Here is a 25,639-nt window from a genome sequence, read left to right as displayed (position 1 = left end):
CCAGGAGCCACGTGGCTCGTAGCTAGGCAGGGCAGGGTACCCCTGCTGCCTTCTGCCAGTTGTGGGCAGTGGTGACGGGCCAAACCTGGCACCTGCCTTGCCCCACGCAAGCGGGGATGTGGGAATGTGCTGCCGAAAGGCAAGCTGGGGTGCTTGGGCTATCGCTGTAATGAGTTGTGTCAGTTCTCGCCGTAGCCTGTGGAGCTGGAGAGGGAAAGCACCGCAGGGCTGTGATGGGGGGCACGGGGGGGGCTGCTTGCGGGCACGCAGCTGGGGTAGCAGTGGGGCTGGATGTGCTGGGATGGGCGCCAGCGCCTGGGGTGTAGGAGGTCACCCCGGCCCCGGGCCTGTGTCAGATCTGTTGGCACCAGAGCTGTTTTCCCGTGTGGCCGTGAAGCCCTGGCCTGGGACAGCGCCGGGCCCAGCTGGCCATTCCCAGGGCCCAGGGCCACCCCTGGAACCGCGGCCCTGGCGCAGGCGAGCGTGTTGCGGAGCCGGCCGCGGCCCCTGGGAAGGGCAGGCGGGAGCTGCGGCCAGCGCGGAGAGCTGGGCAAGCGCACCGCGAGCCCCAGGGCAGGCAGCGGGCACCTCCCCGAGCTGGGGTTGAGGCCTCCGCCTGAGCGTCCCCCGCCGCTGCAGCTGCCTGACCCCTCACCCCAGGGCTGCGTGCTGGGGAATAGTATGGTCCTCTCCATCCTGGACACAGGGTACGCAGCCTCTCCATCATCCCCCATGACCCTGGGTGAGGTTGCCAGGGTGGCACCGGGTGCAGGGAGCCATCCCTGGGGTGATGCCGAGCACGGGGACGGATCCCCCCCTCTCTGTGCCACCCACATGCCCTCATCCCTGCCCTGACCCACTGGAGAGCAGAGCCTGGACGCTGGTGAGTGATGGCAGAGCTCAGGCCTTTATTTCTGGCAGCAGTGCCACGCAAGGACAGCAGGATCCGGCCCGCCACAAGGCGGGAAGCGTGGCAGAGCGTGGAGGTCTCCCAGGGTGCTGCAGGGGCTGGGCACAAGGATGCAGGCAGAGAGACAGGCTTTGCTCCTGATCTTCGCGTGGCACCTGGGGAGGAGTTGACCAAGGGCTGGACAGCAGCAGAGGATGGAGGAAGAGCCAGCGCCCAGGGCGGTGCTGCCCATCGTGGAGGAACCTTGGGACAGGAGGATGCTCAACACACCAGACGCAACCGCGCTCTCCAAGAGGCTGGAGAGTCTTGGACTCCAGTCCTGGCTTGGATGGTGGCAAAAGAGCCGGGGCCAGGAGTTGGGCAGGTCAGCAGGAACTCGGAGCTGTCCCTTCAGGCCGGCAGGGATAGGGTTGACGGCAGCACCCAGGGTGGTGAGACCCCCTTGTGCCCTTCTCCTCTGCGGCCGTGAGCCATGATGAGCTGGCCGAGCTGCTCTCCGCCGTCCGTGCAGGGCCCAGGCTGGTGGAGCAGCACCACCAGACCTCTGGGCTGAGCCAAAACAGAGGAAGACCTCCCATGGCTAAAACCCTCCTGCAAGCCTGGGTCTAGCAAGGCGCCAGTCTGCCTTGGAGCTGGGGTGGTAACAGACTCCACGGCCAGGACACGCTGGCTCGGAGGGCTGTCTGGAGGCTCGGGGAAACCCAAATATCTCTGCAGCCCCATGGAGACGTGGACTCACCCCAGCTGCAGACTCCTGTCCTTTGCTCTGCGGCTCCTCTTTCTCCTGCAGGTAATAGGCCAGACCTGAGCAGCCCTCAATTACTGCCTCAGCAGGCCAGCAAAATAGCTAGGGGTTGATTTTCTCCTGACCCAGATCCCCCGGGAATGGTGCTTGCAGGGGACAGTCGGCTCAGCGAGGCAAGACCAGAGGAGGATGGCACGTATCCAGACCGTCCCCAACGCAGGGCAAGGTGCTGCGCGTAGGGGATGCCACGTGTCATCTCCGTTCTCCCCGCGCGCAGCCTCAGAGATGTCCTGCGCGGTCCCTCCGTCCGTGGGGGGAGCGGGGAGCAGGCCATGGGGCGCAGCGTCAGGCACACTTGCCCTTGCGAAGGCAGAAGGGCAGCTCCGGCGCGGGGACCAGGATGGTGCTGAAGATGGGGCGGTAGTTGTCGGGGAGGACCTGGGGGTGCTGCGCCATCATTTCCAGCACCATGTGCCGCACCTCCTTGGAGACATCGCCCCGGAGATCCAGCAAGGTGGAGATGTGCTCGTCGCTGGGCAGAGAGCAAGAGGTGAATCCGGGCGCTGCTGGCCCACGGCACCGTCCACAGCGCTCGTGTCCCGCAAACCTCCCGTGATCCAGAGAAGCTGAGCTGAGGCCAGGGGAGAGCTGGTACTTTGCACCAGCCGAACTTTAAAATTTGCTTGAAAATAACCCCACCAACCGTGTGAATTTGGTTTTGACATTTCATGGGTTTCGGCTGATTCTGACACTTCCAATTTGGTGGTTTGGGATTTCTCACACTTTGGCCACCAAATACAGATGGGTGAATGCCACAGCGGAACTGCTTTTTCCTTTACATCTTTGCCCTTGGGACTTTGCAACAAGCCCTCAAATCTGGAGCGCGGGAAAGGAAACCTCAGGGAGGAGGGGGGAAAAGCCCAGATTTCTGCCTGCTCTGCAGAAGTCCAGCCTCTCACGGGGTCCAGCCCACGCCTGGCTCCCCTGGGCAGCCGCACACCCACCCCATCTCACGGGAGAACCGAGCTGGGCTTCTTACCTGACGTCGGGGTACTTGGTGATGAAGCCCAGCACCTCCAGGCTGAGTAGTGCCGGGTCTTTGAGGCAGATCAGCTCCCGCAGGGCAAACACGGCCTCCAGGCTCTGCTGGCTCTGGTCCAGACCCTGGGAGGGCGAGCGGCCACGTGTGAGACCGGGAAGAGGCCACCGCCGTGGCTGGTGAGCTGCAGCCCCGTCCTCAGTGCCCACGTGGGGACCTGGCTCCTTGAAGCTGCTATGTCCCCGCTCAGCGTGTCCCACTGATCGGGGCCGGCTCACCCCGGGGCGAGCCGAGGCTGTGCAGCCTCACCGCCCTCCGCTGGGCAGGGTAGAGGGTCCCCCGAGTCCCTTATCCAACCAGTTCCTCCCATCTTGGCCTCACAGCTGCCCAAGTGTAACAGCCCCGGCTTGTTCGTGGGCTGATGGACCCAGCCCATCTGCTGCGGGCTGGAGAGGAGCGGGAGGGTGACGGAGGTGAGCTGTGAGCTCCTCGCACCGACCTCGCTGTGTGATGCTCCCCTCCCGTGGCCCAGCCCCGGCTCCCCACCGCAGCCGGGCACCTCTCACCAGGCCGCAGAAGAGCTCCCGGAGCTGCGTGGCGTCCTGCAGCAAGCGGTCGCAGAGCTGGCCCCGCTCCTCCTCGCTCTTGCACGCCATCTTCTTCTGCATGAGTGCCCGCAGGTACTGGCTCGCCACCAAGAGCTCGCTCTCCGTCAGCAGGAGCTGGGCAGGAGAGAGCTGTTAGCGCCGGGTGTCACCTGGGTGTCGGACCCCAATTGCCCGGGGAAAGGCAGAGGGGAAAGGGGCTGGATACAACACCAAGCCGTGGGGACAACCTGCTGGGAAGCCCCCTGGCCGGAGGGACAGAGAAAGTAGCTGAATTTGGGGGAAATCCTGAACACCTCTGCGTGGCGGTGCCCTCTGGGCTGCTCCGGGGGATACGGGCTCTCCGGCAAACCCAGCAGCGACTGCATCCCCTGCATCCTGCACCCCAGCATGGCACCCAACTGCCCAACCTCCTCGCCCTACAGACAAGCAGCCATTCGAAGGACGCCTCGCAGCAACCGTACCATGAAGACGGGTTTCCTGACGCGGGAGAAGTCCTTTGTGTACTTGTCAATCACTTCGCACATGCCGCTGACGAGCTGGGACCCGGAGAGCCACTTGCGGGAAGGCAGCTGCAGGCAGAGGGGCTGAAAGAAGCAGAGGAGTGGCGTACGGCACCCTGCATCGCATCGCTCTCGCAGCAGCTGCCGGCTGCAGGGCGGCACGACAGCCCGCAGCCGCTGCCCGCCTGCTGCCTGGCAGCACGTCCGCTTCGCCTTGCAAAACCTCCAAGCCCCCGCTGCCAGCCAAAAGTCAACATAAAAATAGAAGAGCGGCCTAAATTAGGAAATTATGGAAATACAGTGGGGCTGCCCCTCCCCGACACCCAGAGATCCACATCTGAGTCATGGTGCCCCATCGTGGGCAGCGCCTGAGGTCTGGGCAGCAAGCTGCTCCTCACACACTCGCTTTTGGCCTGTCCTGCTGTGGTTTTATTTTTAATTTCCACTCCTCACCACTTCCCTTGTGTAGACATAACATGTTTTTGGCCGAGGGCTTTGATCTCCTACTCCTGCCCTGCTGTCCTTGCCTGTCTTCCTGCCTGCAGGCAGACATTCCCTCTATGTCTCTGCTGGGGCCACGGCAGTTTCCACGCTGCCGGCGAGCGTTTCACCCTTTAGCTGCTCCTTTGGTTTCGTGGCATTCAAACCCTAAATAGCAACGCCGTTAATTATTCCAGACTTTTGGTCCAGACTCCAGGAAAGCTAAATTTGACTAGGCCGGCAGGAAACGACTCGGGCAGTCACACATGGGCTCGTATCCTCCGCACGGACATTGCCTCTCTCCTGTTGGTTTTCTGCCATGAAACAGCCATAAAAAGGAGTGCGAGGCAGCCCGGGGCGGGCTGTGGCTCCTGGTCTCTGTCGGTTAGTGGTTTGGGGGCCACAAGCCATCTGCCCCAGCGATACAGGGCGGTGCTGGCTGGCGACGGGACATCGGGTGAGCTGCGGGTGGTTTATCAAGGTCTGGGAGTCAGGCTGGCAGAGATGTCTGCAGGATGATAGCAGGCCACAGGGTACGTGGCGGGGATCCTGGGCAGGAATAAACCCATGCCTGGGGGTGCAGCAGTAGGGCTGTTCGTGCTGGGGCCGGGTTTGTTGCAGCCCTGCCGGCCTCAGGGGCTGTGGACAAACGTACCTGCAGGTCCAGGAGCAGCTCCTCCAGCAGCAACTGGCAGGCTTTCTTCTGCGTCCTGTCTAGAGCAGCCCGGAGGGACGCAGGGACTTCTCTGCGGGCCGTGTCGGGGTGCAGGGAAGAGACAGAGGAGCTAGGAGAGAGAGGAGAAGGGAGGGGACAGGTAGCTTGGGAAGCATGGTGGGGACGCTGGTGCCACAGAGGGATGGGGAGGATGTGGCTTCCTTGTGGGTGGTGGGGTTGCTACAAGAGCTAGAAGGTGCTGGTGCACGTTACCTGAGAGCCAGGTTGTTGTTGAGCATGGCCAGGAGGTAGGAGACATAGTACTTGGGTACGGTACGGTCCTTCTGGTGCTCCTTCCCGCATTGCACTAGGGCTTCCCGCAGACTGCAACAGAGCGAGTAGATCAGGATGATCAGGACGATCAGGAAGAGCTCCGGACGTCTCGCCACAAGGACCTGGAGCTGGGATGCTCCTGGGGACACGTGGACCTCCCACAACCCTCCCAGCTCACTTGGCTCTTTCCAGCTCCTGCCGCCAGGTTGGAGAGTGACGGGTTGTTGGGCAGGCTGGGACAGTGGGACCCATTGTGGATCCCTTGGGAGAGCAGGGCTTGGCGCTACCAGAGAAGCACTTGGGGCAGCAAGCCCTGAGAGCTGATGGCCCCAAGGGCTGAGACACTAGCCCCATGGGTAGGCAGGCTGCTGAGCCTTCTGTGACCTGGATGAGCGCTGGGTGCCCCACGGCGGATCTCCACCATCAGCCTAGGGTGCTTGGCCATGGGACCCGGGGTCTGTGAGGACGGGCAGGGCTGCGAGGGGCTCCACTGACCGGCCCAGAAATGCCTCGAGCTCCTCTAAGGCCATGTTGTAGACCTTCTGCTGCAGAGAGTCCGTGATCAGGGAGGCTACCTGGATATTCTCATTCAGCATCTGCACAGGGAGAGGAGAGTGGAGGTCAGTCAGCGGGAGGCTGCAGGCCACGGCCCCCTTTTTGGGGGCTCTCAGCATGACCATGCCCCGTGGTGCTGGGGACCCACCTGCATGACAATGACGGGCAGGGCTGACTGGAAGAAGCCCTGATGGTCTGTCTCAGGTTCCTCTTCCCTGAACCACTCCTTGAACTCCACCTCCAGGGTCCTCTGCATCCACTCGAGCACGCTAGCCTGTGGGAGGGACACCCGCCACGGTCAGCTCAAGAAGTCAGGTACCGACCCCCGTGAGACCCAGCAGACAGCACAGCAGCGAGTCCTGGGCCTCGTCCCACAGGCTCGTGGTCTCCTGCTGCTGTCAGAGGAGATGCTGGCTCAGCCGCAGTCATTGGGTCCCCGTACCCATTGACTGTGCCGCTCGCTCACCTTGACTTTCACCACGTATTTCCTCTCCGTCTGATCCACGAGCTCAGGGGACATCAAGGGACCCAGAGCAGAAACGTCCACTTCTGGGAGAAGGTCAGGGTGACCCATCATCTCTGGGCTGGAGGGCAGAGGTGGAACAGGGCTGGGAAGACTTGTGTTTTCCAGGAGTTCCTACCTCTCCCTCTGCCCTCCTGGTGGTCATCCCCAGGCAACCGGAGCCACTCTCCCAACCCACCCGTGTGCTGGTGGACAACCCGGCCGGCCACAGCCTCCCCTGCTTGGTTGGTGCTGACCTGTGGTACACACGAAGCGCCCACTCAAGGAGGATGAAGAGCGCCTGTTTGTCCAGGTCCTCTCGGAGGATGTCCTGGAGGTGGCCGGTGAGGGCCTGGTGGTAGGTGGCAGCGCAGACGCTGAGGATGTTGTAGTGAGCCGGGACGCACTGGACCATCAGGTCCTTCACCACACGCAGCTCAGACACGATGTCCTTCTGCAGCGCTGCCAGGTGCCTGGCCAGCCCTGGCCCCTCAGCGTTCACGCGGACGGCATGAAAGCGAGCTCCTGTGATGGTCTCCCGGAGAACGTGGTAAAACTTCTGCCTCCAGCCCTTTGGGCGGCCGGGGGGCAGGAAGGTGGCCTCCAGGAGCAGAGTATCGTCTATTTTCTCCTCCCGCTCGATGATCCTTACAGCGGTGACGAAGAGAACTGGGTCCTCGCGCACCAGCCGCAGGCTGCCGCCCACGATGTCCCACAGCTGCTTGGCCAGGTTCTCGTTGAGCTCCTGCAGGCCACCGAAGTAGGAGAGCACAGTTGCCTGGGCACTGGAGAGCCCGCGGAGGTGCAGCTGGGAGAGGATGTCGTCCCGGAGGTGCTCCATCATCATGAGCTCCGCGTGGGCCTCCAGGAGATGCTGCCCACGGAGCAGCTGCAGGGTATGGGAAAAAACCTCGTGGACTGTGGGAGAGGGAGGAGAGACGCCAGGATTGAGCGCGGGGGGCGAAGGGGGTTGGCACCAGGGTCACGGGTGCAGGTTAGCAGGGAGATGGTGAGGGGAAGGGTCTGAGATCTGGGGCTCTGGGAACACCGTGCTGGATCGGGCCCTGGGGAGGCAGTGGCATCTCCGTCCACGGAGACTTTCCAAACCCAACCGGCAAAGCCGGAGCGACCTGCTCTAGCTTTGCCGCCAGCCCTGCGCAGAGCCCGGGCTTGGACTGAAGTTCTCCCCAGTGCCTTCCAGCCCAAATCCACGAGGACCGGGCCAGTGCCTTACCCGAGAAGAGCTGGGGCAGCACCTGGACCACCGAGGCCAGCTGCACGTGCTCCGCCATCAGCACCCGCATCTGCTGGAGGTCCTGGAAGCGGTCTGCACTGTCGAGCAGGGCCCACCGCGCAGCCCCCATGTCCTGGCACACACTCTGCACCTCCTGGACCGCCGACCGCAGCTGCTCCAGCCCCGCACTTACCCCCTCCAGGTAGGACTGGACAGTTGACTGGGGAGCAGAAGAGGACGGAGGGGCAGTGGAGCAGCTCCCAAAGGCTGGAGGACTCACGCACCGTTTGCCCCAGCCCTACAAGGTCTCTCTTCCATGCACTCTCCCAGCCCCACAAGGTCACACCTGCCTCTGCCGTCACGCCATCATGCCGTCACATCTCCCAGACCTTCTGCGATGACCCCATCCCATCGGACCCAAGCGCACCCAGCTTCAAGAAACCCGCTCCAGCAGCAGGAATGGCTCATATAGGGATGGGGGCATGGAGGGGAGGCAATGGCTGCTGTGCATGAGGTGGGAGAAGGGCATCGCTTTGGGGTGACCAAGGCAGCAGGGTGAGCAGTAACCAGACGTCTCCTTTCAGTTTTAAAAGATTACTCTGCTTCCGCAAAATAGTAGCAGGCCGCAGGGCCCCCGTGTGCCCCCCAAGGCATATTAATGGCATGAAGCACCTCAGTGGCCATACGAACCCTCCTCCCAAATGGATTTCCATCTTTTCCAGCCCTGCAGCGGCGCTGGCACATCTCCACGCCCTGTCCGCCCATTTAACTCCCAGCTCCTGGTGCCGAGAAGCACTTTTACCCAGCGTCACCAGAAACGAGTTGTTTTCTCTGAGGCCACGTCACTTAAAACAAGTTGGCTCCCGGACAATTCACCCACGTTCAGGTAGGAGAAACCATCTCCAATATAATTAGGAGAAGGTTGGGGTGCTCAGACTGATTGGGTCCTGAGGTTAATCGTTCCTCAGGTACCCCAAAAAGGGTCGGCCTGAGCAGGGAGGTGTGGACGGGGACTGGGGACAGCCCTTACTGATGTGTGTAGAGATGGAGTTTCTCCCGCAGGGATCTGCAGGCAGGGACAGGCTGGAGCTCTTTGCCTCCTCCCAGGAGGGGAGCCTTTGGCGCTGGGATGGGATGGTGACGGGGAGCGGCGACTCCCGCACATGGGATGTGCCGAACGCCTTGGTGTTTTGTTTTGAAGGATGGTGGGAGACACGGGAGACTCATTTCAACACTTCGGACACTGCCCAGGGGGAGGGCAGGGGACGGCGGTGGGGTTTACCAGATCTTTTCCCCCAAACAATTGCATTTCTCCTGCCAAACGCCAGCCAAAGGACAAGATTTTGCCAGAAGTGGACACAAAAGATGATTCAGCGCAGAAGAGGGGACCCCGGCTGGGATCCCTGCCTGGGGAGGGCGTGAGGCTGCGGGTGTCCGTGGGGCGGGCTGCGGCAAACACCCACCTTCAGCCGGGACTGGATGGAGCTGTTCCTCTGCGTCTCTCGGCTCCGGTACTGCCCGAGCCCCTCCAGTTTCTCGGGGCGGTAAAACACCCCCGAAGCCCATTTCAGAGCGGCTCCTCTCGCCAACTTCTCGGCCTTCTCTGCTTCTGGCCACTCCTCGTCTGGGGACGAAGCCAGGGGTTAATGAGCACAACGAAACCTCTCCTGGCGGGGCAGGAAGGGCCCCTGAGGCCAGAGGCAGGAAGCTGGCCGCCAGCGGACTTCCAAGCACACCCAGATGTGGGAAGCCAGACAGCGCGGCAGCAAGCGGGTCCTTCTGCGAGGGGCCCCCCGCCCTGAGATGCCACCGCCGCGGACCGGGGTTGTCACAGTGGCTGTGGCAGCGAGAAGGCTGCCCGGAGGAGCTGTCACCCAGCCCGCCGGCCGGGGCTGTCCCCCAGGCCGAGCCCACATCCCCATCGCTCCCCCCCGAACACAACGCTGGGTTGTCTGAGGTGGGGTCTGATGGCACCTGGGAAGCCCTCAGCAGGGCTGAGGCTTCGGCAGTGAGTCAGCAGGAGGGATGGAGAGATGGCAGCTCTCGCATGAAGGAGAGGCAGGCCGAGGTGAGGACGGGAGGCTCCCCGTCTCCCAAAAGCACCCACACAGCTGTGGGGGGCCACGGCGTCCCCCTTGGCACAGGCTCCGAAGCCATGCCAAAGGTCTTCTGGCCAGAGCAGAGGGCTGAGAACCAGCGCAGTTATCACACGCCAGCCCCCATCCCCAGCGCCTGGTTTCATCGTTTCCCCCCGCCCATCCCCAGCAACTCTCTGCCGCCCCGCGGGATGTCACCCAGTGCCGAGCCAGGCTCCTGCTCTGCTGGGGATCCTGCCTGCATGGGCACCCTCGGGAACCGGGGGGCTTCGGAAGAGGCCAGCGGCTTTGGGGACAGGCTGTGCGGTGAGCACCGCTGCCCCCGACACCGTTATCGCCATCAGGAAGCAGAGCCAGGCTTCCACCCCGCCTCAGAGCACAAGGCACCGGCCCCAGCATGGGGAAAAGGTCCCGGGGTGGTGAGGCAGAGGGCAGGGGAGCCCCCAAAACGTGCTGCAAGCGGTAGCATCCCTCCCTTGCCCAGCGCCGCCGGCTCCCCGGGGGGTGGTCGCGTCATCCCCGTTACCTCTGGGGCTCGCGGCGCGCTCGTCCTCGGCAGACATGCCCATGGTCTCCAGGCTGCTGGAGCTGCGGGGGCCAGGGCAGGGCTGCGCGGAGGAAGCCGGCAGCCGTTTCCTCAGCCGGAGCAGCCGCGCTCCTCAGGGCCTCATTGTGTTCCCGCAGCCGCGCTCAGGACGTCAGGAACGGGAGGCGGAGGGGAGGAGGAGGGGGGGACACACAGAGGAAGGCGCCGCGGCTGCCGCAGGCCTCGGGAGCAGACATCACGCCCTTGCGTGCCCTCGCTGGCATCCCCCCGGTTCCCCGTGGGCACGCAGCCCCTCTCCGTGCCCCCCGGCACTGCCCCACTCGCAGCCAGCCTGGCTCGGGGAGGACAGACCGGGGTGCCTGGGGTGCCCCCGACGGACACCAGCCCAGGCCAGGGCTTTCACCGTGCCGTCCGTACCCAGAGCGGGAGCCCGGCTGAGGACGGAGCAGCCGGGAGAGGGTCTGCCTGCGACAGCCCGACCCGAAGGCGAGAGCGTGGGGAAGCGGGGAAGGACCCTTCCCGGCTGGGGATGGACCTGGAAACGTGTCCCCCCCCCGCCACAAACCCCCTTCCCCGGGCGCAGGCCGGCGGATTCGCCCCCACGCTGGGTGTTTAAGGGTGGACAAGTGCACCGGGCAGCAGCGAACCGCTCGTTTCACCCAGGCGGTGCGAGGGCTCGTGGGTGCAACTGCTGCACGGCTGGGTATAGGATGCAAGTTTAGCTTTGGGACCACAGGCCGGTGAGGGGATGGACGCACACCCCGATTTTAACCCGGGCCCTGCCCGAAGGCAGACAACCGCCGCCGGCCGTAAAACCGCAGGCACCTGCCCGGGCAGACGGGGTCTGAGGGGGTGCCCGCAAGCGGGAGGCGCCGACCCCCGGGCCCAGGGAGGCGCCGGGTCCCGCCGGGGGAAGGCCCCGAGCCCGCCGGGTCCCCCTCAGGGAGCGGCCGCCGCTCCCGCCCCGGAAGTTCCCGTCGTGCCCCGCGGCCCGGAAGCGGAAGCGCGGCGGGGCCGGAGCCGGAGCCGGCGGCGGCGGTGGCGGCGGCGGCGGCGGGCAGATGGCGGAGTGCGGGCCGCAGCCCCCCGGGGGTGGGAGCGGGGCTGCGGGGGCGCCGAGCCGGCACGAGAAGAGCCTGGGGTTGCTGACCACCAAGTTCGTGTCGCTGCTGCAGGAGGCCAAGGACGGCGTGCTCGACCTCAAGCTGGTGCGGGGGCTGCCGGCGGGTGGTGAGGGCCCCGCCGCCCCCGGGGGTGGGCTCTGCGGGAGCTCCCGCCGCGGGCCCGGGGTCCTTCTGCTGGGGGAGCGGAGCTCCTGAGGGCCCGGCGAGCCCGGTTCTCCGGGGGCTGAAGCAGGTTTTGAGGGGGGAGTCGGGATATGGCAGCGCCCGGTGCAGCAGGCGCAGGGAAAGCGGGGTTCCCGGGGGGGGGCTCTGCACCTGCCGCCCTAATACTCCCTCCCGCTGCTTCCTTCCGAGCAGTTCTCCCCACCCTGCCGCTCTGCCCCAGCCGCTCCGCTTTCCCCAGGAAAGAGGAGGCAGCGGACCGTGCCTGACGTTGCGGGCGTTTGTGTGCTTCAGCTGGAGCCCCGTTTGGCCATCTTGTTCTCTTCTGCGTCCTTGCCCCGCACCAAGGTGCTACTCGATCACCGGCACCATAATGATCCAGCCCTATAAAGCCTCCAAGAGTTATAGAAACAGATACCTATAGCAACTGTTCCTCCCTGCTGCACTTTGCCCCCTGGCATACAGCAGGAAGGGGAGTGTGGTCAGATTCACCCCTGCCAAAGGTTGTCCCTGATGGCTTTAGGCTGTGGAGAAGTGCCCGGTGAACGTGCTTTGCTTCTGCATTTTGAAGATCTTCATGTAGAGGAAGTAACTCTGTCCTTGTGGCATGTACGGTACTTAAACCTAGCCCTTTTCTGTAGGTGAAGTTCCTTCACTGTGGTTTATACAAATAACTCCTAGGTGGATACGCGTGTGAGCGCGCTCTGACCCTTTGCAGGCAGCAGACAACTGCCAGAAAGCTCCGAAGATGCAAGGGCTGGAGGAGTCTCCTGGCTGTAGGCTTCCATCCTCTCCTCTGCCAAATTGTCATCTCTTGGGATTTGGGCAATATTTTCCTGCTTAAAATGTCCGTAAAGTGCATTCATATTTGTTAGCGTGATTTGATCGGTTGTGCAGCGTAGGGTCTCTGAATTCCCGGTCCGTTACTGGTAGGTGTTGGTCCCGGCTCTGCCGGCATGCCGGTACAGCGCACGTTAACTCTTGCCGGTGCTAAGTTGCCATGTGGTAGCGGAAACAGGTCTGTCGGCGCAGTCCGGTGTGTCCCGAAACGCGAGGGGAGGAGAGTCGTGTGAGCGCGGCAGGGAAGTCCCAGGGCTGCTCGGGAGCTCCTGCCTTACAGCCCTGCTTACTCTCCTCCTGGCGTCGTGGCTTTCAAACAGAGGAATCTGCCCCTTGAAAAGGTGTTGATTGTCTATCAAGCGGCATCAGATCAGATTTAGAAAAGACCTTTTGAATGTCAGCCTCGCTAAACTGTTGTCAGTCGCGCAGACAGCTCTCTGCGTTCCTCTTCCCATCCCCATCTCTTTTACCCTGAAGGAGCACTGAATTTTTAGGCTGCCAGACTAGTGTCTTCTAGCACTGCTTTGCTGCTGAGGAATGGTGATTTCTGGACCCACCGCGAGCGGGATGGCTGGAATTTGGTTTGTGCGTAGCGGGGAGGTTGCGGGGTAAGAGCAGGAATGAAGGGTCAGTGGCTTCTTCTCGTGGTCGTAATGACATTGAGAACATGGCTTTGTAATTTGAGGCGCTGGGACATGAGAGGTATGAGATGGCGAGCAGAGTCCTTGGCCGGGAATTACTCTGACAGGCAGGAAGGAGTGAAACATGACTGAGAGTTTGGAGTTAAGTGTCTAACCTTTTTGCAGGCTGCGGATACCTTGGCTGTGCGACAGAAGCGACGGATCTACGATATCACGAATGTCCTGGAAGGCATCGGGTTGATCGAGAAGAAATCCAAGAACAGTATCCAGTGGAAGTGAGTGACAGAGAAGGTCTAAATTCATTCGCAGGTCCCTTCTAGTCCAGGTCTAAGCGACACTGGGCTTAAAATGCGCTGCTCAGAGGCAGGTTCCTCAGCGGTCCGTGCGTGCTTGTGCTTCTCCCAGCTGGGCTACGCTGATGGTAGTAATGAGGAAAGCTGAAGTACATATGGCGTGTCTTCTTTACAGCGGAGCTGTTATTTTGGTACAAGCTAAGTATTTGCAGTGCCTTGGGCTAGAAAAGATGCCTGTCGTGGCACTGGAGCTGGGGGAGAGCCCTGCCAGTCTGCGGGATGTAGGAAGATGTACCAAACGTTGCTGTGCTGGAAGGTGGGGATCTAGAGCGGGTATAGATGGGACTTTCCGGGTGATCTGGCCTTGACGTATGACAGGGGTGGCAGTGAGGGAGGTGACAACCTCTCTGGGAGGTTGGGGTAGGTCTGGGTGCCTCCAGAGGCTGATGCGTGTTTGATGATGATGCTTTTTACTTTGCCCAGAGGGGTGGGTCCTGGCTGCAACACACGTGAAATAGCTCACAAACTTATCGAGCTGAAGGCAGACATAGAGGACCTGGAGCAGCGGGAACAGGAGCTGGAGCAGCAGAAGATGTGGGTTCAGCAGAGCATCAAAAACGTTACAGAAGACGTGCAGAACAGTCGATATCCTTTGTGTGAACTGATTACTCTGTCTCCGTGTTCGCTTGCTAGGCTGGAAAGCAAGAGACCTGAGGGCTGGGTTGGTGCTGCCCTGCTCAGGGCAGAGGGGTGGCGGTGACCTGTTGCTGCTGGAGGATCTGCACTGAAAGGGTCAAGAGGGCAGTGCCTGGCTTTGAAATTAGGGTAACTCTGTCCAGCCTGGGAACCAGCTTTCTCTGCGGTGCACGGCTTCTCGCCTGGCTTTTTGAAGTAAAAAACACTGTAGTGTTTATCGTGATGAGAAAAGTGCTTCTCTCCGAGTCGCAGGTGCCACTTTCTTGAGCGCAGAGCTGTTCTTGTGGCTTGCCTATCTTAGGATGTCAGCTCTGACGAGTACGTAGCTTGCAGACCTCGCCTGCAGACCACTTCAGTGTGTGGCATGGAGAGCCTTCTGGGAATGGCGTTTCTTGTGCTCAGGAAGGAAACGCCAGGTGCCCTTTGAGTTCTCTGTCTGCGCAGGAAGCTGCAGCCTTTCTCCTTAACCTTGGAAACATTAGCGTATGTGACACATGAAGATATCTGCAAGTGCTTCACAGGTGAGGAAACGGTGCTTCGTCGTAAAGATGTGACGCTGCAGCCCGATCAGTCTGTCCCAGCTGCTCTCCTCTCTCCGGGAAAGAGGAGGTAGCAGACCGCGGGCCGCCCAACAGCATCAAGTTAAATGTAGTGCGAGCTCTGACGCCGTCCTGGCTTTGTGTACCACTGAGTTGTAGCTTTCTTGTCACCATCAGAGTGGGCAGGCGGTTTCTTTTACTGGTGTTTAAAGGAGCATAGCTGCTATTCCTAAGGAAGTCTCTTTGCTGGGTGTCACTCTGTAGGTGTACGTGTGTTACGTTAGAAGCCCTTGATTTTAAGGGCTTGGGTGGACAATGTTCTAATAATAGGAAGCAAATTTTATTGCATGGTAGAAATCTGGCTGTAAGCAGGAAAATAGTATAAAAAGTGGTCCCTCAGCTGCATCGTGCCTTCTACCAACGAGAATGCAAGAGGGAGGTACTGAAGAGCAGGACAGAAGGGAATACACCGCTTGCTGTGACCTCACTCCCTTGTGCACTGCCTTCCTAAAGCTGTGAGGTGCCTGTATAAAAAGCCATACGTTCTGCCTCTGTGGGGCAAAAGTGAAGAAAACCCACAGGAGTCTCTCTTTCTTCTCTGTTGCCAATTTTAATGATAGCTGTAGGACCAAAAAAGAAAAAATCCCCGGTGGCCAGCGTGCAGTACGGCAGCCTGCAGCACGTAAACTGCTCTTCTCAGCTGTAGCGGTGTGGAGTCGCAGCTCCTTTCTGCTTCGGTGGACGCCTGACCTCTCCTGACCCCGGGGCAACCTGCATCTGCTTGCTTGCAGCAGAGATTGAAGCTACTTATCCTGACCTCCGCCATCTCACCCTTGTCTGACTCTCTCCTCGTCTCTTCCAAGCGTTCTTCTCACCCTACACTTCATCCGCTCTTCTATTTTTCATCTTTGCCTTTGTGTGCTTTCCTTGTTCACCAGACTTTATACTGCTCAAGTTCCTGCTGGTAACTTATGCATCATCACCCCCTTTGCTTTACTGTTTCTTCTGATTTAAGCTAGCACTTTTTGGGGGCAGGGATTGCGTTTTCAGTTTGACAGTGCTTGGGGCCAGATAACTCGTAACAGTCTGGAAGAGTTTACTGGAGACCAGCAGACAGCTCATTGCTTGGTTGATTGAGTGTTTTGCATTTTATTGCACCTGTTTTTTGTAAACCGGTTTGCGTCTGAAGTCAGACCTCGCCAAAACGCGCAGAGATCAGCTCTTAGGTAGGGCAGATCTGAATTCCTTCTAGGACGGAGGCTTGATCCGTGTTTTTTCCATTGTCTGTTCAGTTTTCCTGTACGAATATGCCTTACCTGACTTTTTTTCTTTTTTCCTCTCCTGAGCCTTGCAGAGGTTCTTTATCGGACCTTTTGTGTTCTCGAACTGTGGTGCAGGCTGAATTTTAGCTCCTGGTTTTTCTGATTGACTGCTATTGGACTTGCTTTCTCAAAGTGAGTTAGGGCTTGAAGATTTCCATGCTTGGACTCTTGTCAAATATGGATTCGTTATTTGGATTAATTATAAAAAAAAGTACGAATATGTTAGTTTTTAGTGACTGGGAAACATAATTCTCCCGTCCGTTGCTGTGATGCATTTTGCACTTGCAGAATCAAAAAGGAAGTGGAAACGCACTGTACGCTGTTTTGTAAAAGTATTTGGGACGTAGCTATCAAGGGAGATAGACATGCAGCACCTGTATTTGAAACTAACAGGTCTTAAAGCTCGAGCTTGTGTCTTTGAGCTTTATGATGCATTTTTAACGTCTCGGCTATTTTTCTTATGTGCAGATTTGTTAAAGGAATCCCATCTTATTGACAAATCCTGTGGTATTTTTAATCCCTGTACCTTTTGCTGATCTGACCTTTGATTGCCTGCCTGAAATTAAAGGATGTGCTCTTCTGCTGTCCACTCTCTCTCATCGCTCTGGGGACCTTCTGTGTTAATTATCAAGTGAAGCTTAATGCAGAATACCGGTGAAGTGTGAATACTAACCACACTAAAGCTTAAACATTCAAAGTGAAAGCTGCTAACTGCTCGGTCTGAATATGTCTGATGTTCGCAGCGCTGGTATTTCTCTGTTCGTGTTTCTCTAAACCCAGATATAGACTGGAAGCTGCTCGCCTTTGACTGTTGTGTTATTAGGGGCCCAGGTCTTAAGGAGCTGCAGAACTTGAAAAGGAAAGATGCCGTCAGCCTGGCTCCCAGCCCTGCGTGTGCTGAGCTCTGTGCAGGGTCCAACACAACTAACACCAGGCAGCTCTCTTGCCAGTAGAGACTGGGGAATGTTGGTTTCAGGTATTGGGACTCCAGCGTGAGGTCGCCATGCTGTTGGCAGCCTGGCTCCTGAGCCTCGTTCGACACCGTCTCTCCGCTGGCAGTGCAGCTCTTTCAGTTGTGTGCTCTTTTGTTCGTAATTCACATCTAAAAACTTGTGACAACAGGATGAAGGCTCCTTCCCTTAGGATTCAGGTGTTCTTAAGAGTGAATTTAAGCCAGCCCTTCTGAGGGAAAGAAAGGTTAGTCCTGTTAAGGACGCTGCTAAAAAACTTTAGGGTTGCTTTGGGAGAAACTTTGCAGGTTCTTTGTGCCCTGGGCCGTTGGCACACTGGGAGCTGTATGATGTGCTTAGCAGCTCAGACGGGTGCAAATGGCAATCCTCCACGGACAGGAGGGCAGGAGATGGGGGACTTTGAGGAGGGGCTCTTTGTCAGTGCTTGATTATCATCAGAACAGTTTGTGCCCGCCGAGTGCTGACCAGTCTGTTTTCACAGGAGACACCCTCCTTGCGATTCGAGCCCCATCAGGCACGCGTTTGGAGGTTCCCATCCCTGAGGTGAGGGATAAATGCGTGGGCAGAGTGCAGGAGTGTGTGTGTGTGTGTGTGTGTCGGGGCGGGGGCTGTTGCTGGATTGACCAGGCTGGGAGTTGGCAGTCAGGGGTTTGATGGGAGTCGGGGGAGCCAGCAACCCAAGGAAGGCTCCAGATATTAAATAACTGCCAGGAAACTCTGTCGTTTGGAAGTACGTGAGTAATTGCAGGAGCACCAGGGGAGAGGATGGTCCTGGGAGTCAGCAGAATTGTGTGTGGAACCGTGCTGAACTGTCTGGACACCATGTCTTGCCTCTGGGAAATTCCTGTTCTGTTTGAAAAGGGCATTTAATGTATGGTTGTGTTTTGCTTTTGACTTTTCTCAGGGCCTAAATGGGCAGAAGAAATATCAGATCCATCTGAAGAGCACAAGCGGTCCCATTGATGTTCTCTTAGTAAACAAAGATGCTTGGAGCTCCCCTCCTGTCGTACTACCTGTCCCTCCCCCTGAAGACCTCATTCAGTGCCAGGCAGTTGCACCCTCGAAACCGCAGATACCACCGCTCGCCCACTTCCAGGAGGCATCCGTTCCCAGCAGCACCCAGCCCTCTACACCGACACCTACCAGCACTCAGGACCATGGCCCTCCCGCGCAGAAAGCCGCAAGCACAGGTGAGAGGGAGGCTGCAGGAGGCGGAAACGGGATGGCGGCCGACAGGAGAGTACATTCCTTGGCCTGGCTGGGCTGGCACTGCTGGTCATGCAGCATTGTCGGCTCCTGGCAAAGGGGGCACCTCTGCCTTGGCTGCGGTGAGCTTTTTCTTTGGTCTTGATTAGCGGGACTGGCTGTGTTGATGGAAATAAGACGCTTGGCTTGAGGGGGTCGTGCCAGCCTGTAGGAGCAGTGGTAGGGGAGAGACGGATCACCCAGATTCGTTGATTAGCAGAAGTTTGTAAAAGTGTCTTTTCGAGTCTCAAGTTCAACTTTCTGCTTTAAAAAAGACCATCAAAAATACTAGATGAGGTTGGTTGTGGCTTTGTCCAGCTAAATTTTGAAAGCCTCCGGTGGTGGAGGTCCCCAGTTTCCTTGGTGAGCTCTTCCAGGGCTGCAGCACCCTCTCAGTGAATTCCTTTTGCCTGATGTCTGGATCTTTTGAGCTGCATCTCATGCCTGTTGTGCATGTTACATTGTTTGGCACCACTGAGAAGTTCTTCATTTTTGTTACTGCCTTTCAGGTAGCTGCAAGCTGCTGTTAGATTGCCCTTAGGCTTCTCTTTGCCAGACTGAACAAGCCCAGCTCCCTCCACCCCTCCTTGTAGGCCATATGCCCTAGACCCCTGGCCACCTTGGTAGCCCTCAGCTGGATCTTCTCCACATCTTTCTTGAACTGGAGGATGACCAAAGCTGGACACGGTATTCCAAGTGCAGCCTCAGCCCCGAGCAGGTGGATAGTAACTTCCCCTAATGTGCTGGCCACGCTTCTCCCGGTGTAGCTTACTACCTGGCTTGTGTTAACCGCTGTGAGAGCGTGCTCTTGGCTTACACGCAGCCTGGCACCACCAAGACTTCTTTCCAGCAGAAGTGCAGCAGGACCTGGGAGTTTCTGCTGGGTGAAAGCAAGAAGCTTTCTTGCCATGCAGCTGTTTGTGCTTGGCCAGCATTGCCAGTGAGGGTTCGGTCTGTGCTGCAGCTGCTTGCTTTGGGGCTGGTGGGAGATGACATTCCCGTGTATGTCTGTGGCTCTTTCCAGAATGCGGTGTCTCAGCGGCAGAGTCCAGGAGCAGCGGCGATTTTGACCCTCTCGGCAATGCGGCCGCGTCGGCCGGCCAGCCGGCCGGGTTAGATACCCAGCCGCTACAGTCCTCTGCCTCGCTGGACAGCAGCTCCGTCCTACCCAGCCCCTCTACCTCCTTTGAGCCGATCAAGCCCGACCCCACAGGAAGTGAGTATGCACCCTCGTTTCACGTGTTGCTCCGAAAGCGTGCTGCTTGGGGCGAGGGAAAGGCTGCTGGGCCTGGAGGAAGGAGCTGAACTCCGTTCTGCCTTTGCTGTCAGGCAGACTCTGCAAGGGATGAATAGGCATTTCCCTGCGAGGGTGCTGGGGAACCCGGTGAGAAGGTGACTGTGTCGTGTCTAGTGTCCTGCCACTTTCTGTGACATCCGTACTAGAAAACCTGCGAGGGACACTCGCATGACACACGTCTCTGCTGTTACACGTAGGATTATTCCCTTTCAGTGCCTTCTATAGTGCAAGGTCCAGTTTTTGAGACTGCATGAAGCTATAGAATTTCCAGCTGTCACTGAGAGCACCTTTGTAACTCCTGGGGAGTTCTCCTTTATTAGGAGAGCTCTTGTCTCTGTTTTCCTCCTTTACTCAGGAATACTTCATCTATCTTTAGTGATCTTGTGGTCTTAATGATCTCACAGTGTATATTTGGGGAGCTCCTTGATGTGCTTGGTGAGGTGAAATGGGCTTTAAAAAAGGAACATTTGAGCTTTATGCCAGGAAATGGCAGGCTGGCCCAAGGCGAGAAAAGCATCCTCTAGCTAAGACACACTGCTGTAATGTTTTGAAGCCTACCTTCGCTGCAGAAACGCTCTAGGTTAGAGGGTGATGGTTAGAAGAGGAAATCTTACCCAAATGTAGCTCACACAGTGCTTTTTTCACACTTCTGCTGCTAGCGTGTCTGAGAGAAGCGTGAACTGTCTGTCTGCATCTTGGAGCAGCCTTGATTGTGGAATTAGGCCTTTGATGTGCGTATAGCTTACCATATCCCAGTGGGCCTGGGCTGACTCTCTAAAGGCATGCCCTCATCCCGCACAAGATAAATCGAGGTGGTGTACGGAAGCTGACGCCGTGTGAGGCTCACATACAGGCAGTTACTCTAGACCTGCTGACTGTGATAACACGTTCATGTCCCGGGGCTCCTACAGATTTATTTTAAAGTAGTCAAGCTTAAGTATTTTATTGCTTATCATTTCAGCAGAAATGTGACATGGGGTGTGGGAGCAGAATTTCTGGACGGCATAGGATGATTTGGGTGCATAAGGAGTACAGTAGGTGATTATGCTGTAAAGCATTTCAGACTCTTCATGTAACGATGCAAACCATTTGGTTTGTTGTATTTGCAGTACTGGAACTTCCCAAAGAGCTGTCAGAGATGTTTGATCCAACGAGAGGTATGTTCGCTCCCCGACCACGGCTTTGTTCTGTGCCCATCTACCCACAGGAGTGGGACAGTTTGTTTTATGCGCTCCCTTTTGGACTGTTTTGGGGTTGTGGTTTTGTAAGGTGCTTGTGGTCGTTGGTGGCTGCTGGCTCTCTACTTGTAGTTAGGCACTCTTAAAATTACTGGTTTCTGAATGTATTTTTCTGTCTTCATGTTGCCAGCAACCTCTGTTAGAGTTTGCCCTGCAGTGTGCAGACGAGGCCTTTCCTGTCCCCATGCCAACACCAATCTGTGCTGTGGCTTCCCAGGCTCCTTCTCCAACTTGTCTGCACCGTGTAAAAGAAAAATCCCTGTTAGTCTTGTTTCAGCTGTAGCCTGCCTGAGGCTAATCCAAGCAAATAATCTAGGGAGATAGTCTGCTCTCTTCAAAATATCCCTCGGTGGTTTTGGTGGTGCTAGTAATTTTGGAGCAGTAGGGGAGGGGATGCTGTTACTTGTGTTAGGAGTTCTGCCTCTGCCCAAGGAATCTCTGGGTGTCGCTGCCTAACGGTGGGACGGACTCTGGGCTAAGGGCAGGAGAGGTGAGGGAATTTGGTCTAACGTAAGCCTCAACTGGGAAACTCTTTTTATCTGCACGTTCATTTCCCTTCAAGGCTGGCGGAATACTTTCTAACCCCGCAGCTAGGCAGAGCCGAGTACACACGAGCACTTTTGTGGTGGTGACAGGATACGTACAAGAACGGTCCCTGGTTCTGTGCTCTAGCAGGTGCTTTGTGAACGTGCTGCCTTTGTGTAAACACCCCGCAGTCCCAAATGCACCCGCGCCATCTGTGTGCTAGGAGCCCTGGGCTCCGCAGTCGGCCTGGAGAACACCTTTCCTCCTTGGCAAGGTGAGACATAAGCTGCTGCAAGGCCCCAGCCCGTGTAGAAGATCTAGCTTAACCCAAACTAACTGTACTATCTGACTATGTGGACACTATTAAAAAGGAGATGTTTCCTGTCTACGGTAATGTATGTTGTTTTATGGAGTATTCTTCCCAATTTGGAGGGGGAAGAAGGAGATCCAGGAGTGAAGGACAAAACAGAGTTGATAGCTACAGAGGCAAAGCTCAGGACTGGAAAAAAGCAACACTACAGAGCTCAGAGAAATGGGCCTTTCAGCATGCTCCGTGCAGCCGCCTCCATCCCTGTGTGATCCCAGTAATGTTGCCCGGGCGCTGGTGGCTGCTTTAAGGCTATGCAGTTTAAGCTGCAAGAGCCTGGAGTTCTTCCTTAGTGTTTTGTATTGGAATTACTTTTTCTGCGTGGTTTTCTCTCTCTTTTAAATGGATGCTTAATAAGTGCTTGTTTTAAACTCGTATCCTGGAAAAAACCTGAATTTCCACACACGCATATACACACCCTACTATATTACCAGCCCTGATCTAAGAATGCAGGTTCTGCATTTAATTGCTATTTATTGAAGCTGGTATTAGTCCTGTCTAGTCGCTTGGTGTTGAAATTCTCTCATCTCATGGCACTGAATTAGACAGGTAGATTCCTGTCCTCTAGGAAATAGCCTGCTGTGGATAAGTGTTTTGAAAATGGGCTCCTCTGAAATGGGCTTTTGTGAAAGCTTATTTCAAGTGCGGGTAGCATCTCATCCACCCACTTAGACTGAGTTAGATATTCACTGTCTTAACTTGGTAAAGTGAGACAGGTATTCAGAAAGTTGTTTTCAAACTCTTGGTTTCTTAAAGAAAAGAGATTGACTTGCGTGTGCTTTGTCTGGGTGCTCGTCTGTCCACCCTTCGAGTGCCGCGTGAACCTACTAGCCAAGAGTAACAACGCTGGAGGAAGGAATGACATGACATTTCAGAGAGAATTTTTTTTTTTACAGTTTCGTGTGGGCAGTAGAGGGGAGAGCAGAGTTATTGGCCCATTAAGGAAGGATGTGCAGAGCTCAGATGTTCATTCTGTTTGGTAGCTGGCAGCCAGCGAATCTGCCAGGGCCTATGGCTGGATTAGCCACAGCACAGCCGTGGGGCAAGGGGAGCAAATTAGGGGGACAAAGGACACAAATCTGGAGGAAACTGGAGGCTCGTTACTTCTACTGCTCCTGGAACAGCTCATTCGTTTTTTACTTTTTTCCCCCGACTCTTAGCAAAGTTGGTGGGTAACTGAGGCCTGTGAATATGTCAGGCTTTACCAGCTCAATTTCAGGTGCGAGTTGAAGAGTTTCCTTTGGAGGAGTTTGGGGCGCCAGCTAGCACGCCAGTGCAGGGGTAAGGCACAGCCCGTCATGGGAAGGAGGCTGGCGTATGGTTGAGCTAAAGCAGGCAGAAACCTCCTGCAAAATTTTTTGATGTAGCTTGAATTGGCTGACACAGATTTCCCTTTGCCCGTGGCAGGAGGCCCAAGCCTCCTTTCGCCGCTGCCTGCTGCACACGCTGTGTGTTAGCCAGAGAAGGGATAAACAAGGGTGAGGACCGCCTCGGGAAGGGTCGGGGACTACACAGGAGCAGACCAGGAAAGCAGTGTGTGTGTTGTTTAACCGTGCTTGTCTCTTGCCCAGAATGTATGAACTCCGAGCTGCTGGAAGAGCTGATGTCATCTGAAGGTGAGTCTTTGAGTCTCCCCCTCACGGTGTGGCCTTTCCCGGGGAGGAAGACCATATTGTGTGACTTTACCCAGCTTGAGAGTCTCGCGACTGCAAACTCACCCTCCTCTTTCCTGGGCTCTGGACACAGACTCCGTTTCTCACTGTCCTGCCAGTCCCTGAGAGAGGTGTGAGAACCAGGAGAGGCTGTCTCTTCCGTATCGCGAGGCTGATTTGAAGCAACCTCAAAGGCTGTTCCTGTGAGGTGGCCTCCTCGTGGCTCCGCAGCTCAGCGCCCGTTGGCAGCTCTTGGCTCGCTGTGGGAGCGCTGAGTTTTGTAACCAACCGTGGGCTTCTCTTTCCCCAGTGTTTGCTCCCTTGCTCCGCCTCTCCCCTCCGCCCGGAGATCACGACTACATCTATAACCTGGATGAGAGCGAAGGCGTCTGTGACCTCTTTGACGTGCCTGTCCTCAACCTCTGACTTCTCAGTGCGGCTGTGAGCCTCGCAAACACAGACCGTTTTGTAACTCTTTGGAAAGTCTCTATTTTTGGATTCCTTTTGTGCTAGAGCTCGATGAGTGAGCGATTCAGAGATGCTCTCATATGGACTCAGAACCAAGAGATGTGGACTTGCAGGCCGGGAGCCTCCCTGTAGCTTCTTCCTCTTCCTCTGTTGCACGTGCAAGGTGCATGTGCAGCTGGCCCCGCCGCATCTCTCTCTCCACTGGATCCTGGGCCTCACTTCAAAGGGTCTGTGTTTTGAGTGTTCCCAGTTTACCCGTAGAGTTTGCCCGTGTGCCTCTCCGAGCTTCCTCAAATCTGCATGCCTTGGTTTTTCCTGCACTCCTAGAGGCACTTTGCACCTCCTAGGTACCAGCTGCTACAAGGAGCCCTAATATCGTGGTCAGTTCACAAGCCCGGAGGTAGTTAGCTAGATTTCTCAATGTGAGCGGTTCAGATTGGGGGGGGTTATATTTCTGAATGACAAGGAGGGGGACAAAAAAAAAAAAAAAAAGAAAAAAAAATGGCACCACAGTGTCCATTTCTTCCAGTGACTCCAGACCAAGCTAGTATGTTTTACAAGAAAAAGCACTTTTTTTAGCCAGCTGTGCCTCCTAGTGGGACTCGGGAGTTGAGCGTTCCTAGTAGGACCCAGGAGCCGAGCCTTTCCCTGCTTGTGCATCAGCAGGAATGCTGGTTCTGTGCTCCCCAGCCTGCCGATGCGTGAGCCCAGGGGCTCCAGCTCCTTGTACAGCAGCTGTGCTGTTTCTACAGGGCTAAAGAAGAGGTGCCAGTATGTTTTTTTGTTTTTTAATTTTTATTTGTTTTTGCCTGAGCGAAGAGATGTTTGAAAGGATAAGACTGCTCCAGCTGGTGCCTGTAAGGTACTCCAGGTACATCAGAGCCTGCTCATATTTGCAAATAGCTGTCTTCTCCAACCATTGCACTTGAGTGTTCAACTGTCTAAAAGGCGACCAAGCAGTAACAATTCAGTAGTACTTTGCCGTGCCAAGTTACGTAGGTGTTGTCAAAATAGTGCTTTTTTTCCCCCCCGCCTTTTTCTCTCTCGGCATCTGCTCAGGATCAGGCTTTCTGTATATTTGAATTTGCTCCTCTAGTGTCGATACCCACGCTCCCAATTCCTGATCCTGTGGCAGGTCTTTACCTAGTGTGATGCTTTCTCTGCATCGTTTTTCCGCAAGATTTTCTTCATTGCTTTCTTCGTACCTTCTTCCGTCGTAACGGAAGGTCTGCTGTTGGGTTCGTTAGGATGATCAGGTGGTACCAGTCTTGGACTCTGTGCAGTTTAGTTGGAGTAAAATGCCCTGATGGATTTGTGTTGTATTTTGCAAGCCCCAACTTTGGTTTTCGGTCAGATCCTGTATTTGAGCGTCTTCAGTTTTGCACATCTTCCTGCCGACGCGGTGGTAGCAGCCGTCCTGCCTTTCCTGCTCCGCAAACTGCCGAAGAGAGGGCCAGGCCAGGAGCGTGGCTGGCCGTTGCAGAGCGGTAGCTTGCAGCCATCCACGTTAACGAGCTGATGTTTAACTTCTCTGCTTAACTGCTCACCCCCTGTGAACCACAGAACCAGCTGGAGCACCAGGAATAAGGGATGTAAAGTCTTCAATTCTTGGAGCCCGCAGAGGTGAGAAGAGTATATGCTTGGGACCTGCGTCCCCGAGGTGGCTCCTCGGGCCATCCTCTTCTGTGTGGGACTCCTCCAGAAGAGCTGTTCCTCTCTACAGCCCCGAAGCACCGGCATCCTCTTTGGGAAAAGCGTGAAGAATTCAGGAGGAACAACGGGACGCTCTCTAGTGCGGCAGCGGGCAGCTGCTGCCGGCGGGACAGCCGTGACGTGGGACACTGCCGGGGGGTGAACTTCCAGCCCGCATGCAGCCAGTCCCTGAACCTTCCCTCCTTCGCATGGAAGCTGACTGAAATCCCTCGGTCCCGCGCGCGTGTTAGCTAGGCTCCGTGGCTTTGGTGTAGCTCGAGCTCTCTGTGTACTGCCTGGCCCTCGCCCTCCTTCCAAGTGTTCGTGTTTGCCACCAGTTAGACAACCTTCGGAAAAGGATAC

The 25,639-nt window shown here is 57.0% G+C and overlaps 2 protein-coding genes across 2 annotated transcripts; one reads left to right on the top strand and one right to left on the bottom strand.

The window, feature by feature from the left end:
- Positions 1–2,000: 2,000 nt before the first annotated feature.
- Positions 2,001–10,226, bottom strand: EXOC3L1 (exocyst complex component 3 like 1). Its single transcript, XM_050904152.1, has 13 exons — positions 10,184–10,226; positions 9,025–9,185; positions 7,562–7,781; positions 6,585–7,245; positions 6,292–6,409; positions 5,974–6,099; positions 5,766–5,866; positions 5,211–5,321; positions 4,938–5,067; positions 3,764–3,886; positions 3,261–3,416; positions 2,695–2,819; positions 2,001–2,187 (listed from the first exon to the last, which is right to left on the bottom strand). Exons 1-13 carry the CDS (start codon positions 10,224–10,226, stop codon positions 2,001–2,003), a joined length of 2,262 nt encoding a protein of 753 aa, XP_050760109.1.
- A 1,018-nt stretch (positions 10,227–11,244) lies between these two features.
- E2F4 (E2F transcription factor 4) lies at positions 11,245–24,028 on the top strand (the record flags this gene model as incomplete). Its single annotated transcript, XM_050904284.1, has 10 exons — positions 11,245–11,412; positions 13,137–13,246; positions 13,748–13,909; positions 14,438–14,481; positions 17,274–17,335; positions 17,697–17,982; positions 19,062–19,253; positions 20,444–20,491; positions 23,036–23,080; positions 23,427–24,028. Coding segments are annotated over 10 exons (1,233 nt in total), but the record flags the coding sequence as incomplete, so codon positions are not given.
- Between the last annotated feature and the right edge of the window lie 1,611 nt (positions 24,029–25,639).

Source organism: Gymnogyps californianus, chromosome 12 (genome assembly GCF_018139145.2).
Source record: "Gymnogyps californianus isolate 813 chromosome 12, ASM1813914v2, whole genome shotgun sequence".
Taxonomy (NCBI): Eukaryota; Metazoa; Chordata; class Aves; order Accipitriformes; family Cathartidae; genus Gymnogyps; species Gymnogyps californianus.
Note: the sequence above shows the minus strand (reverse complement) of the source record. Positions and strands in the feature narration are given on the sequence as shown.

Bases quoted from the DNA above. Each gene is read 5' to 3' on its own strand.
- EXOC3L1 (XM_050904152.1), bottom strand. From the start codon at position 10,226: ATGGGCATGTCTGCCGAGGACGAGCGCGCCGCGAGCCCCAGAG. The intron at 3,417-3,763 runs GTACGGTTGCTG...TCTCCTGCCCAG, and splicing joins TCAGGAAACCCGTCTTCATG to CTCCTGCTGACGGAGAGCGA. The intron at 2,820-3,260 runs GTGAGAGGTGCC...TCGCCCTCCCAG, and splicing joins GGGAGCTCTTCTGCGGCCTG to GGTCTGGACCAGAGCCAGCA.